Source organism: Vespula vulgaris, chromosome 2, assembly GCF_905475345.1.
Source record: "Vespula vulgaris chromosome 2, iyVesVulg1.1, whole genome shotgun sequence".
Lineage (NCBI taxonomy): Eukaryota > Metazoa > Arthropoda > Insecta > Hymenoptera > Vespidae > Vespula > Vespula vulgaris.
Window position 1 is genome coordinate 1,438,768 of NC_066587.1, and position 14,157 is coordinate 1,452,924.

Consider the following 14,157-nt stretch of genomic DNA (forward strand, 5'->3'; position numbering starts at 1 on the left):
TCTCTCAAATACGTTATTTGAATTATTGCTAATATATAATAAAATATCTGATACTAAATAACTATATATGTATACTCCGCACTTATGATATTGCTGATGTTATCTTTGAACCGAACATTCGTGTGAGTATATATATATATGTGTGTGTGTGTCTATATATATATATATATATATATATATATATATATATATATATATATATATATATATATATATATATATATATATATATATACATATACATATGTAATTGCTAAATTTTACAGTGTACAAGAGGGCTCGTGGAAGCACGGCCGAGAAAGAAGAAATAACGTGATAGTGTAAGATCGCAACTATACATAAAGTAAATAAATAAACAAACAGAAGTAAGAATAATAATATAATAAGAGTAAGATAGTATAGAATAAAAGGAAGAGGGAATGGACGTCTTATATTACGAGAGAGAGAGAGAGAGAGAGAGAGAGTAAGATATCATTTGTTATATATATATATATATATATATATATATATATATATATATATATATATATATATATAAAAGAATTAACAATGATCATGGGAAATTAGCAAAACGCAATGTCCGGCACAAACAACACGCGTTAGAAACCTAACGCGCAAGAGAGAGAGAGAGAGAGTATTTGTGTATATATGTATGAATGTGAGAGAGAGGGAGAGAGAGTGATTGAGAAAAAGAAGGAACGACAAAATGAATATTTTGTTAATAATCAAAGAGAAATAGAGAGAGAAAAAAGATGATTGAAAATAATACTTCAAAGATGTTAAGTGGAATGCACTGCCCTATTTACGTATAAACTTTTCTCAGACTCTAATATCGATTATTACAAGCAATAATACAGTACAAACGTTTAGAGAACATATGTATGTACATATTTGATTCTAAACGAACGCCATTTTTTTTTTTCTTTCTTTTTATCGTCTCTCATTTTTATTCCCCATTACGTATAAGTATATATATTATATATATGTATACGTATATGTATATGTATATGTATTTACATGGGGCGATGATACGTACACGTGATGCACGTTCCTTTTTATTCTGTTATTTTTTTTTTTTATTTTCATTTTATTTCTCATTTTCATTTTCATTTTTATTTTTCACTTTTATTTTCATTTTGTTCTTGTTCGTTTGTCTGTTTCCTTTTGATATTCATTCGTTTGTTGTTTATTTATATTTTTATTCATTCATTTATTTATTTTTTTTTTCTTTTTCCTTTTTCTTTTTCTTTTTTACTTTTTGTTTAATATATAACCGCGACGAACAGTTCGTTTCATTCGTACATACAATACGTATTTTCTCTCAAACTCGATAGATCCATTTTTTTTTTTGCATTTATAAGGCGGACATTTTAAATTTTCTACAAATGATTGTATATATATAAAACTTACGGTTCCTTTTTTCTTTTCTTCTTCTTCTTCTTCTTCTTCTCCTTCTTCTTCTCCTTCTTTTCTTTCTTCTTGTTTCTTTGTTTATTTACTATTATATATGCAATATCTCTCTTTCTCGTTCAACTTATTTTTATTTTATTTTTTTCTATGTCATCTTATATACTTGGTATATTATCACACGTTCGAATAAACCCTATGAACGTGATCTCAAATTTTTACTCTTGTTATTGTTATTTTTTTATTTTTTTATTTATTATTAATTTTAATGTGAATTTCTCGACGAATAAACGATTGAGTCTGTTTTAATTATTAATTATTATTTATATTCCGTTATTATTTATATTCATTATTCAATTTCGTTAACAATTTACTTTTCTACATACATATGTGAACGGGATTAAATTCGCCCTTGTTACCTTCTTCTACTTCTTTTTTCCTTTTCTTTTTCTTTTTCATTTTCTTTCTTTCTTTTTCATACATACATACATACGTACATACATACATGCATATATACATACATACATACATACATACATACATACATACATACATACATACATACATACATACATACATACATACGTCATACATAGATACATTATTATAAGATTTTTAATTGAAGGCCAACAAGTGCGAATGAAACTCGAATACTCGTACGAGAGAATAATAATTATTACAATAATAATAATAATAATAATAATAATAATAATAATAATTTTATTCCTCTAAATGGATTATAGTTTACGAACAAATTTAACGTTAAATCGATGGGGAATCGTATTTAATTTTTTATTCTCTGAACGTTCTTGCTTCGATCGAACACGTGCATGTCCTTCTCTGTGTGTGTGTGTGTGTGTGTTTGTATGTGTGACGATAAGAAACATTTCGATTAGAATCGTTTAAATAAAATTTTCAAATAAAATCATTATTGTGCGAAGACATTAATTAACATCCGCGCTCCTTAATTATTTTCTTTCTTTTTTTTCTTTTTATTTATTTATTTATTTATTACGATAGGCCTTTTAGTTGACGATCACATTGTGCGGAATGATCAAAGCTACGATTTTTCTCCAATCAAGGACGAATATAATTTTTCTTTCTCTTTCATTTTATATATATATATATATATATATATATATATATATATATATAAGTAGGTCAAAAGTTACTAGATGATTTTTAAAAATTAATTACTATATCAATTCTTTTTCGAAACGTCGTAGAGTAATTTCTTTTTTTCTTTTTCTTTTCTTTTTCTTCTTTTGTTTTCTATGTTTACTTCATTGGATTTTAAAACTACAAGCTTAGCTCGTACGTTTTAAGACGTAAAAAAAATTATCCCAAAATTATTTCGAAAAAGTGTAATCGATTTTTAAAATCATCTAAGAACGTCCAGGAAATTTTTCATTTCCCACCTGCGTATATAATTCTTCTTTTTCTTTCTTATTTTTTCTTTTTTAAGGACAAAAAGATCCTCGAAAAATTGAACGCGCGCATTTTTTCACGTTAGCGATCTCACGTTCCTCAATTTTTTTATTTTTTTTATTTTTTTTTTTTTTTTATTTTAATTATTTAATTTATTCATTTATTTTTTGACTGGGCATTCAACCCGCACAATGGTCGTTAATGTATATTTCTACTTTATATCTCCCGCGGTGGATAATTAATATTGTCAATGATATTATTAATGTGTTAGTTTTTCTTTTTTTTTTTCTTTCTTTCTTTCTTTCTTTCTTCCCTTCCATCCAATCTTTCTTTTTAATCTTAAATGCCCAAGCAAATTGCAGGAAAGCAAGCCGTCTCGTCGCCATATTTGCTTTCGTGGCGAGAAAATTTTTAATATAATTGCGATATAATCCAATTATATATATATATATATATATATATATATATATATATATATATATATTGATGATGCAATATGAAGATCGTAAGAACAAAGCGACGAAATTTTTTATTTCTTTATTCTTTTTTTTTTTTTCAACGACGCTTCTTTTTTTATTTCCTCGTCATCGCCATCGTGTTTTTAAAATATTTCTAATGAAAGAGAAAATTAATATATAAATATTAGAAATAAATAAAGAAATAAATAAATAAAGAAGAAATATGTATATATCATAGACGAGATGACGTATAATATTATAATAAAAAGGGGATTGAAAGCTCGTATTTTTTTTTCTTTTCTTTTTTTTTTCTTTTTGTTGCTTCGCGTGTTTTTTTTTTTTCTTTTTTTTTTTTCTTATATCGATCGAAATAATGCAAATGGAATATTATCGAAGAAAATTTTCGACAGGTTTAATTCGAACTATATTAATAATATTTTCGCATATCGTTCAAAATCGTCGGCCATTTTTTTTACTACTTTTTTTTTTTTTTGCTCTTTTCTTTCTTTGTTTCGTTCCCTTCGTTTTTGCTTTTCTTTCTTTTCTTCATTTTTTTCCATACAAACACGAACGAACTCGAACAATTGTTCTTGTTTTCTACAACTCATTTCGCTTATTTGTTTATTTGTTTTTTCTTCTTCATTGATATGCTATTCCTTACGCATTCTATGAAATTTTCATGACCTTCGATGTCGATCTACCTTTTTAATATAATATGTATTGTTTATATATGTATATGTGCGCACACACACACACATATGTGTATACATATATATATATATATATATATATATATATATGTAATCGTGTGACAGTCTCATTCTACATTTCTAAACTCGTTTGAAGCTCATTTTCTATTTCGTCTCTCTCTTGAGAAATCATTGTATTGCCCATTTTTACGTACTATCAAAAAAATAATTTGGAAAATACAATGTCCTTGACGACAAACTTTCGATACGTAAGTAACATATATATGTAAATCGTTAATTTTTCACGCAATTTCTTTGTGAAAATTGTTTCTTTTTCTGTCTTTTTTTTTTTTATCTTTTTTCCATTGATCCGTATGATCTCTCACGTATGTGTTTTAATATATATATATATATGTTCGTCAGAAAATATGGATCTCAAGCGAGAGTACGTTAGTGATCCATAATAATCGGATAGATCGAAAGAATAATCGTTTTGGAATTTGTTGAATTAACTTGTTCTACATGGGTGGTCCTATTAATTAATTAAATAATAATAGTAATGACAAAGATAACAATAATAATAATAATAATAATAATAATAATAATAATAATAATAACAACAATCATCATCATCATCATCATCATTGTCATTATCATCATCATCTTTAAATAACAACAATAGGGATTGTCGTTATTGCGACGACATACATACATATTATGTAGTCATCATTCCACACCACATTCATCTTATTTTACATTAATCATTTTACAATAACAGCGAGGACGAGTATGTGCTGCTGTGTTTCTTTTTTTTTTTACTTATTTATTTATTTATTTATTTATTTATTCATTCATTTATTTTTTCTTTGTTTTTTCTTCTTCTTGTTAATCACTTTTTCGTCGTAATCATTTGAATTATTTAATCGTCTACACATACATACACGCGCGGATTCGACAAATTATGTATTATTACGAGTCTAATATCTAAAACGATCTCTAGGATGCCTAAACAGCCATCCCACGCATGATTGTACGCATTTATTTAATTTTCTCTTGTGTTCACCATTATATTTTTTAATTATTTATTTAATTATTTATTTATCTAGTTATTATTAATTCATTAATTAATTAATTTATTTTTATTTGGAATAATGTGGTAAAACTTAACCTTCTTTTTTTTTATTTTATTTTTTTTATTTTTATTATTTTTTTTCTTTTTTTTTTTTAATTCTCTTATACATACTATACATGTATATATGTATATACGTACGTATGTATATAGTTGCTATCGTGCGTCGCTGGATTTTATATATTAACGTTATTAATTAATTAATTAATTAATTAACATGTATATGTATATATATATATGTGTGTGTATATATATGTATATACATATATGTATACTATGTGTATACGTATATATGTATGTCTATATTTATAATCTTTAATTGACATATAACTTTATTATATATGCCTCGCGAAAACCAACACTCTCGCGAGAGTTACTCTCGCGACGTATATTTAGGTTAACTCGGTCCCACACAAGCGGGAAAGCGTACCCGTCGATAATATCATTTCCTATATCACCGAGCTTCATACGAGAGAAAAACATTATCGACCGTCGATCTTATTCGAATAAAAGCACGAGTATGTTTCTAATAATCTAAATAATAGGCTTAATTTTTATTTTATTTACCTTTGTCGTTCCCTTTCCTCCATTTCAATTTTTATTTTATTTATTTATTTATTTATTCATTTTATTTTATTTATTATTATTTATTTATTTATTTATTTATTTATTTTTCGTTTCCATCTCGGGTTCTCTAATTTCAAAATCTAAGCTTTCCCTTTCTCTCTCTTTTTATTCCTTTCTTTGTCTTTTTTGTGTCGTTCTTTGTTCTGTTTCTTTCTTTTTTTTTTTTTCTTCTCTTTCCTCCCTTCTTTTTTTTTCTTTTTCTTCTTCTTAATTACTTATTCACTTCTTTTAATCTTTTCCTATATCCCCTTTCGATTATTTATAGATACATAATCGTCACGTTCGCTTGGAAAAAATGTTTAGTAAAATGGAAACGTGACAAATACATATATCGTCCTCGCGATATTACTCAGTGTCCGCTAATTAAATAGGCACTATAGGTCGACATGAATTCGTGACAACTCTCTCTCTCTCTCTCTCTCTCCCTCCCTTTATTTTTCTTTATCTTTCGTTTTCTTTCTATCAACTCTCTGACAATGTTCAAGTCTATACGCTTGATTTATTATGGGCGGTTGTTCGTGTCGTTGGGATTAAAAGGTTTTATTATGGTGTCGATATTGGTGATGATGATGTCGAGGGATTTCTGCTGTTCGATGAGAAATTTTTTTTTTATCGGACAAATAGGAAGAAGTAATAAGAAAATGAGAGAAGAAGAGGAAGGAAGGAGGATTACGCGAAGAAGAAGGTAAATTTTTTCTAATCACTTTTATCACCTTTCTTATGATTCTCATCATCATTATCATCATTGTTGTTATAATTATCATCATTATCATCATTATTTTCATTATCTTCTTAATTTTCTTGTTTTTCTTTCTTTTCTTTTCCCTTCTTTTCTTTTCTATTTTGTTTCCCTCGAGGGGCTATATAAGATGGTGGAGGAGGCGAAGCTTTGTTATTTTTTATTTAATTTTTTTTTTTTATTATTATTATTATTATTATCATAGTAATTCTCTCGTTTAATTATCTCTCTTCCTTCTAAGAAATTATTTCTTTCGTTTTTCTCGTCGTTTAATGTATTTTTATAATATATTCGGTGGTTGCTTATCTCTCTCTATCTTTCTTTATCCTTCTCTCTTTGTTTTATTCTTTCACTCTTTCTCTCTCTCTCTCTCTCTCTCTCTCTCTCTTTCTCGTGCATACGCTCGAGCAAAAAAAAAGAGAGAAGCGAGATATAAGAAATTATCCCAACGCATCGTTTTTCTCGCTGTTATTTAATTGTTAACCAACCTAAAGGGAAATATTCGTTGTACCTTTGTGAAAAACTAGCGCGAGAAATTCCACCCACGTTCCCCATTTTGTTTATCAATTTCTTGAATTCTTCAATGGATATATACATACATATACATATACATATGTACATAATCATTATTTCACATATACTTACTTATAACCATGACGAATTTTTTATATAATATTTTCACATGAATTGCGTGTGTATATGTATGTATGTATGTTGTATGTATGTATGTATGCATGTGTGTGGGTATGAATGTGGATGTGAATGTGGATGTGGATATGGATGTGCACGTGGGTGTATACGTGGGTGTGTGTAAGCGTTCTCGTTTATTCGATTTTTTTTTACATTTGTATTATTCTAAAAAATCCGCCATTTTTTTCTTGTCTCCTTTATTTTGTATTTTTTATTTATATCTTTTTTTTTGTTTGCCCCACCCCCCTCTATTTCATTCCATCTTTGTCATTCAGTCGTTTAGTTATATATACTCGTCATATTTTTTTTCTTCCTATTTTATTTTTCTTTTTCTATTTTACATTTTGTCTTTTTCACTTCCATTTCTTTCTTCCTCCCTTTTAAAAAGCGTTCGAGGTCAGTGAAAATAATTCGAATATTTGAGAACTTTTAAATCAGAGATGCTGTAATAAACTTTACTACGTGTGTGTTACACTAATTAAAAAGGAACGTAATCGACGTAAGGGTTGCATCTAACGAGGTCACATAAATCTTTCTTTTTTATCGGCCATTTTATCGATCTCTCTCTCTCTCTCTCTCTCTCTCTCTCTCTCTCTCTCTCTCTCTCTCTCTTTCTCTCTCTTGAAATGTCGAGAATGCAAAAATAATATATCAAAAAAAAAAGAAAAAATATACAATATATATATATATATATATATATATATATATATATATATATATATATTACGAAAAGAGAAAATGAAGCTTATATTGTATATCGTAATTAGAATAAAGGAAGGAAGCCACGTCACGTTGTATATTACGTTTCTTATTTTTTTTCTCCTTTTATTTCAGTTGTTTCTTTACATCTATTTTCCTCTTTTCTCCTTTTCTTTTCATGTCTTATTTTTTTATATTTTTTTTTACCTTCTCCTCCTTCACTTTCCTTTCTCAGTGTATACTTATGTATTTGTTGTTATTACTGTTCTTTTTATTTTCTTTATTCTCTTTGATTTGGTTTAATTTGTGGTTGTTGTTGTTGTTGTTGTTGTTATTGTTAATATTATCTATTCGCTTTTATTCTTCCTTTCTTCCTGTCACGAAATGTTTCGACTATTTCTTTTTTTATTTTTCCACTCTTTCTCATTGTCATTTCTTTTCCTTCTCTTTTTTTTTTCTTGTTCTTTTTAATCTCTCACCGAAGAAAATTAACGCCGAGTAAATCATCTATCCTACGATTTTTGAGGCAGTATACTCATTTCTGTTTTAAATATATATACATATACATATATCTTTTATTGTAAAGACGTTCTTCGCAGCAAACATTTATACACTCCCGAGCGATGGTCTGAATTGACTAGAAGGCGAGCTAACGATCTTTCTAATAAGATTAGAAATGAAATAATTTAATATCGATTGCATATTCTATTTTCTCTCTTTTTTTTTCTTTTCTTTTTTTATCAAGATCGGCGTATAATTTTATGTTTGTATGTGTTTGCATACGTGTTTAACGAATCCACCCGAAAATTGGTCCAGACATCTTTGATCGCGATTTAAAGAGACAAGGATCTTTTTTCTTTCCTATTTTTTTTTCTTTTTTCGTTAATGTGGAATAATTAAAATTTTTAAATATAATAACAATTGTAATGATCATAATAATAATGATAATACTAAGTGATATAGAGTGATAATAATATTTAATTTTATTAATAATAATACTCTAATATTATTAACATATATGTACTAATACTAATAAAAAAAAAAAAGATAAAAATATAATACTAATTATTGTAATAATAGAAATAATGAAAAAATGCTTCTTTATATAATACTTTCTTTTTAGATAACTCCTACTGATTTGACATAAAAGAAAGAAAAAAAAACAAGAAAATTATTTATATTAATAATATAGAGTATTGTTATTACACATACTTGTGTATTACATACACACATATATGTATAGAATAAACAAAGTATCGTAATCATTTAATTTTAATGTTATCATCCTTGTCTCTTTCAACGTGTCATTAAGAAAAGATTAAAAAATAATTAAGAAAAAAAATTTATGTATATAAAACACATACATGCACACACATACATATATATGTATATGTATATGGAGAAGTCGATAACACGCCTATTTAGTTTATCCAAATGAAAATTACTGTGAAGAGACGTCGTAATAAGAAGAATTTTTCATTTTCATTTTTTTTTTCTTTTTTCTTCTTTTTCCCTTTTTTTTCTTTTTCTTTTTTTCATTAGTTGTTGTACGACCTCCCTCTAAAAACGCTAATTTTCATTAGAATCGAAATATATAAAGAGTCTTCTCTATAATAATTATAAGAATCGATTCGTTATCGAGATCGAGATCGTGATCGTTATCATGATCGTTATCGATCGATCGATAATATATATATATGTATATGTACAACATACTCGAGAACGAACTCCTCTCTCTCTCTCTCTCTCTTTCTCCCCCCCCCTCTCTCCCCCACTCTCAGTTGTATAATTCATTTGTTCTATAATCTTAGAATAAGAATTAGAAGAAGAATTAGAATTAGAATTAGAATTAGAATTAGAAGAAGAAGAATAATAATAATAATAAGAAGATGATAATAATGATGAATAAGAAGAATAACATAGATCATTAGACATTGTTAACTTCCTTCTATTTTAAAAGTTTCGTGAGTCTTCTCATTGATTAGAGTTTAAATACCTCCCTCCCTCTCTCTCTCTCTCTCTTTCTCTCTCTCTTTTTCTCTCTCTCTCACACACACTCTCGTCTCTATTCCTTCTAATTGAAAGTTCATCCTTATCCTTCTTTCCCCCTCCCCTGATAAAAACCAAAGAGGGACTCAGGCCCAAGTTCTCAATCGATTATTTAGGATCATCAGCTGTCGTCTTGCTGATCTTTATACTCCTCGCTTTCTCTGTGTACAAGTACGTGAACAACCGTTGCCTCCGATTGTTGTCTTATCAACGGTGGCCTGGACAATGGCGGCGCTGAATTTTCTGGGCTAGGCTCGGTCACCAGTATACTGACGTCACTTCCGTCAGCTATAGGAAGTGATACGGGTTCTGGTAATATTGTTGTTGTTGTTGTTGTTGTTGTTCCGGTTGCCGTTGCTGTTGCTGTGGTTGTTGTGATTGTTGTTGTTGTTGTCAATGGTACTGCTAGTGGACGTCGTCGAAGACTACTGCAACGACGATTGAAGGCCTCCTTAATGTCCCGTTGGAGAGTGTTCAGGGACAATGTCGTACCGCTGGTACGTAGTGAACTTCGTTTCGAACTCGGCGGACTCAGGACGTCTTCGTCTGGATATGTTTCCACGGCGTCCTGACGGCCCAACGTCGCACCGACCGATCTGCGCAATTTTTTATTTTTTTTATATATATATATGTGTGTGTGTGTATATATGTATATATATATATATATATATGTATGTTTGTATATGTGTGTGTGTGTGTGTACGTATGTAGGTACGTATACGCTTTTTATTTCACATCTTTTTTGTTTTTTATCTTTTAGCTTATTTTTTGTCGTCTTATCTATCTATTTTGTTTTTTTCTTTTCTTTTTTTTTTGTCTCTTTATTTTTTATTTATATCTTTTTTTTTTTGGTGATTATCGTTAATCTTCGTCAAACGTGCACATGGATTTTTTTTCTCGACAGGATACACGGTGACTATGTGAGATATGTAAAAAATCTACTCTTTCAACATTTGTACTTACTAGCAGCTAGATAATCGATCGTTTCGTCGAACGAAAGCAACATTTTGTAATTCGTCGAGTCGAAATTTTTGTAATGTTTCTTTTTTTTTTTTTTTTTTCTTTATATATTTATATTTCTTTTCTTGTATACATTTATGTTATCTTTCCTTCTATTTCTTTCTTTCTCTCTCTCTCTCTCTCTCTCTCTCTTTTCTTTTCGATATAATTTTATAAAATATAATTAATACTGATAGAAGATATTAAATATTCGATATTAAAATATCGAATTGTTATTAAATCGGATAACTGATAAAATCGAATCGACGATTACGTAAGTTGCATACTCTCTTGAAAAATAATTTATATATACTATGAGTACGTTCTATTTAAAGATAACGATGAAAATGATATGACATTTTGAAAAGCGTTTCAAGAAAGGAGACCTGCTTCAAAAAAGGCAAAAAGTTATAATATGCAGCCAAGGGGAAAATCATGATATTTCTAATATCTTGCTATGTATATGTATATGTAATATATGCTATACTGCAAATCATAAATACCTTTTTACAATATATATATATATATAAATGAGAGAAGAAATGTTTACAAGGAAAAAAAAAGAAAAAAAACTAATAAAAATCGAAAAATGTTATCGATGATGTGTCGATTATGTAACGCACGTGATATATTGTACATATATTATACAGGGCGGGCCAAAAGTTATTAGACAATTTTAAAAATCAATTGCAATTTTTCGAAACTTTTTAAACTTTTTATTTAGTTTTAAGCTTGCAACTTTATGCTAATCTTCGTGCTATTTTATAATCTCTGACAAAAAAAGAAAAAGAAAAACGAGATAAAAATTAATTCTGAGAGAGTCTCGAAAAGTGGAGCAATTAATTTACAATTTTTTTTTTTTTTACTTTTTTCTTTAAATCATCCGAGGACTTTTGATTAACTCTGTAGTTTTGAAAAAATTTTTACAACGTAATGAATGATGAAACGATGGCCGAACGTGCAATAGTAACATCGTGCATCTAAATTCGACGTCATCGTCCGAGCAAATCATAATAATATAATAATAATAATAATAATAATAATAATAATAATAATAACGTGGTTTGGTTCAAAATAGAAAAAAAATAAATAGAAAAAGGAGAAAAATCGTAATTGTTCGACAAGAGTGAATCTAATGCATAATCTAACAATTGCTAAGAATATAAAAAGAAAAGAGAAAGGAAAATAAAGAAAAAAAATAAATGATTTCGTAACGCCAACTTCCTGTTAAATTTGCCAAGCGTATTTTTACAGAGCTGAGAATGTCTAAAAAAAATAAAAAAAAAGGGGGGACAACAAGAAAACTTTATTAAAAAATCAACTCTTTATGTCTATAACAAATAGTATTGACTATACATAATATATATATATATATCATCTATCGAAGATAAAAAATAATTTCGAATTGAAACCAAATAGCTACGAAAATTTTCAACAGGTTTACCTCGTTTCTTTGCTCGTTTCTTTGCCTGAGGAGTTTTGAAATAAAAAAGATTAGGTTAATTCGTATATTTCCTTTCTTTCTTTCTTTTTTTTTTTTTTTTTTTCTTATGTGGACAAAAATTTTTCTATTCGCTTCGCCTACGATCATCAATGAAAACAACGATAACAACTACAACGACTATGACGATAATCGAAAAAAAAAAAAAGAGAGAGAGATGAAATGAAATTACATTATCGAACTCCTCAGGCCGATATTAAACTGTCGTTTCGAGAGGAAACAACAAAAATAATAAAAAGAAAAAAAAATAGATAAAAAAATTAAGTAAACAATTTAAGTGAAATTAAGGACGCCATTTTAACGTTGCGCGAGAGATCGTTGTCGAATTAAATCTCCAAAAGTTTCCATCTTGGACTCAATACTTACATATGAATCTATAAACGATACTAGAAACACACACACACATATATACGCACGTACACGCAAACACACACATACACACATTGGTTAAGGTCTATAAAACTTGATAAAATAAATTCCAATATTATTTTTTCCAATATGCGTTTCGTTTCACTTTTTTTTTTTTTTTACTTTTCATCAATTACCCTCCGATTACTCTCGAAATTCTCCCCGAAACGAAGAGATCTCGATATTAACGATAATTAAAATAATCAATATCACTTTACTACTTACTATTAATCGATATTGTTATTAACGAATTCATAACAAACGATATTAAAAAATATATATATATATATTAAAATAAAAAATATTATTAACGAATTAATAATAAACGATATTAAAACATATATATATTCAAATAAAAATAATCGACATTACTTTATTACTTACTATTAATCCATGATATTATTTTAAACGATTTTATAAATAAAATTATTTTAAATGATATTATAAAAATAATCGACATTACTTTACTACTTGCTATTAATCCATATTATTATTAACGAATTAATAATATTTATATATATATATATATATATATATATTAAATCAAGAATATTAAAAAATGATCAGCGTCTACAAAAATTGAGACGACGAACAAAAAATAAAAAAACAAAAAGAACGAGAAAAAAAAAGGAGAAAAAAAGAGACAGAGAAGAATAAATACTGACCTAACGGTAACATGCGAATCAGATCCAGAACTCGATGCAGCCGATGGTTGTTCCGTGGTCGGTGAGGGACGGGACACGGTGAGGGCGGGGGGTTGCAGGTCCTCGTGGGTTCCCGTGGCGCCGGAGAGCAACAGCAAAGGTAGATTTGGAAATAGCCAAGCTGATGCTGTCCCGAGCTCACTGAGATCGCTGGCGTCGCTGGCCCTGGAGGACTTGCGGCTACTGGCCCGGCTACCTCTGTGTACGTGCAGCAGGGCCGACAGCTTTCCACCCCACCCACCCCCGCCCCTACCATCGCTCCCAACACCACCAGGACTCGATGTTTGCGTTTGCGAATCCACTTCTTGAGCAATCCTTTCTCGTTCCTTCTTCATTCTAATTTTTATTCGATCGAAATATATTATCGGTTTAATATATTGTGTTACTGATTAACTTAATTGATTTTTTTCGATCGATATATATTATAAATTTATATTTGAAATTACAATTGTTTAAATCATTTCGATTATTGGTTATCTATTTCAGTTGTGAGAGTTTGATCATAATTATCTGTTCGTATTGGTAATTTTGCTTGATTGGTATTTATGTACGTATGTACGTAGCTGATGCTTTCGAAAGTAATTCTGAAGTGGATTTATTTTTCGTTTTGGTTCGTTCTATCAGCTAGTA

At 28.3% G+C, this 14,157-nt stretch overlaps 1 protein-coding gene across 6 annotated transcripts in view; it reads right to left on the bottom strand.

The window, feature by feature from the left end:
* Nucleotides 1–1,706: 1,706 nt before the first annotated feature.
* LOC127061570 (sodium channel protein 60E-like) overlaps nt 1,707–14,157 on the bottom strand; it is a 97,141-nt gene continuing 84,690 nt past the window's right edge. For 5 of the 6 annotated variants that reach the window (XM_050988617.1, XM_050988618.1, XM_050988619.1 and 2 more), the window contains 2 exons: nt 13,489–13,863; nt 1,707–10,511 (listed from right to left, as the gene is read on the bottom strand). In XM_050988617.1, coding sequence (XP_050844574.1) covers nt 10,037–10,511; nt 13,489–13,863 — 850 coding nt within the window. In that variant the 3' untranslated portion in view covers nt 1,707–10,036. Of the gene's footprint in view, nt 10,512–12,358; nt 12,384–13,488; nt 13,864–14,157 lie in introns of all 6 variants that reach the window. The other variant, XM_050988620.1, reaches the window with a different exon arrangement.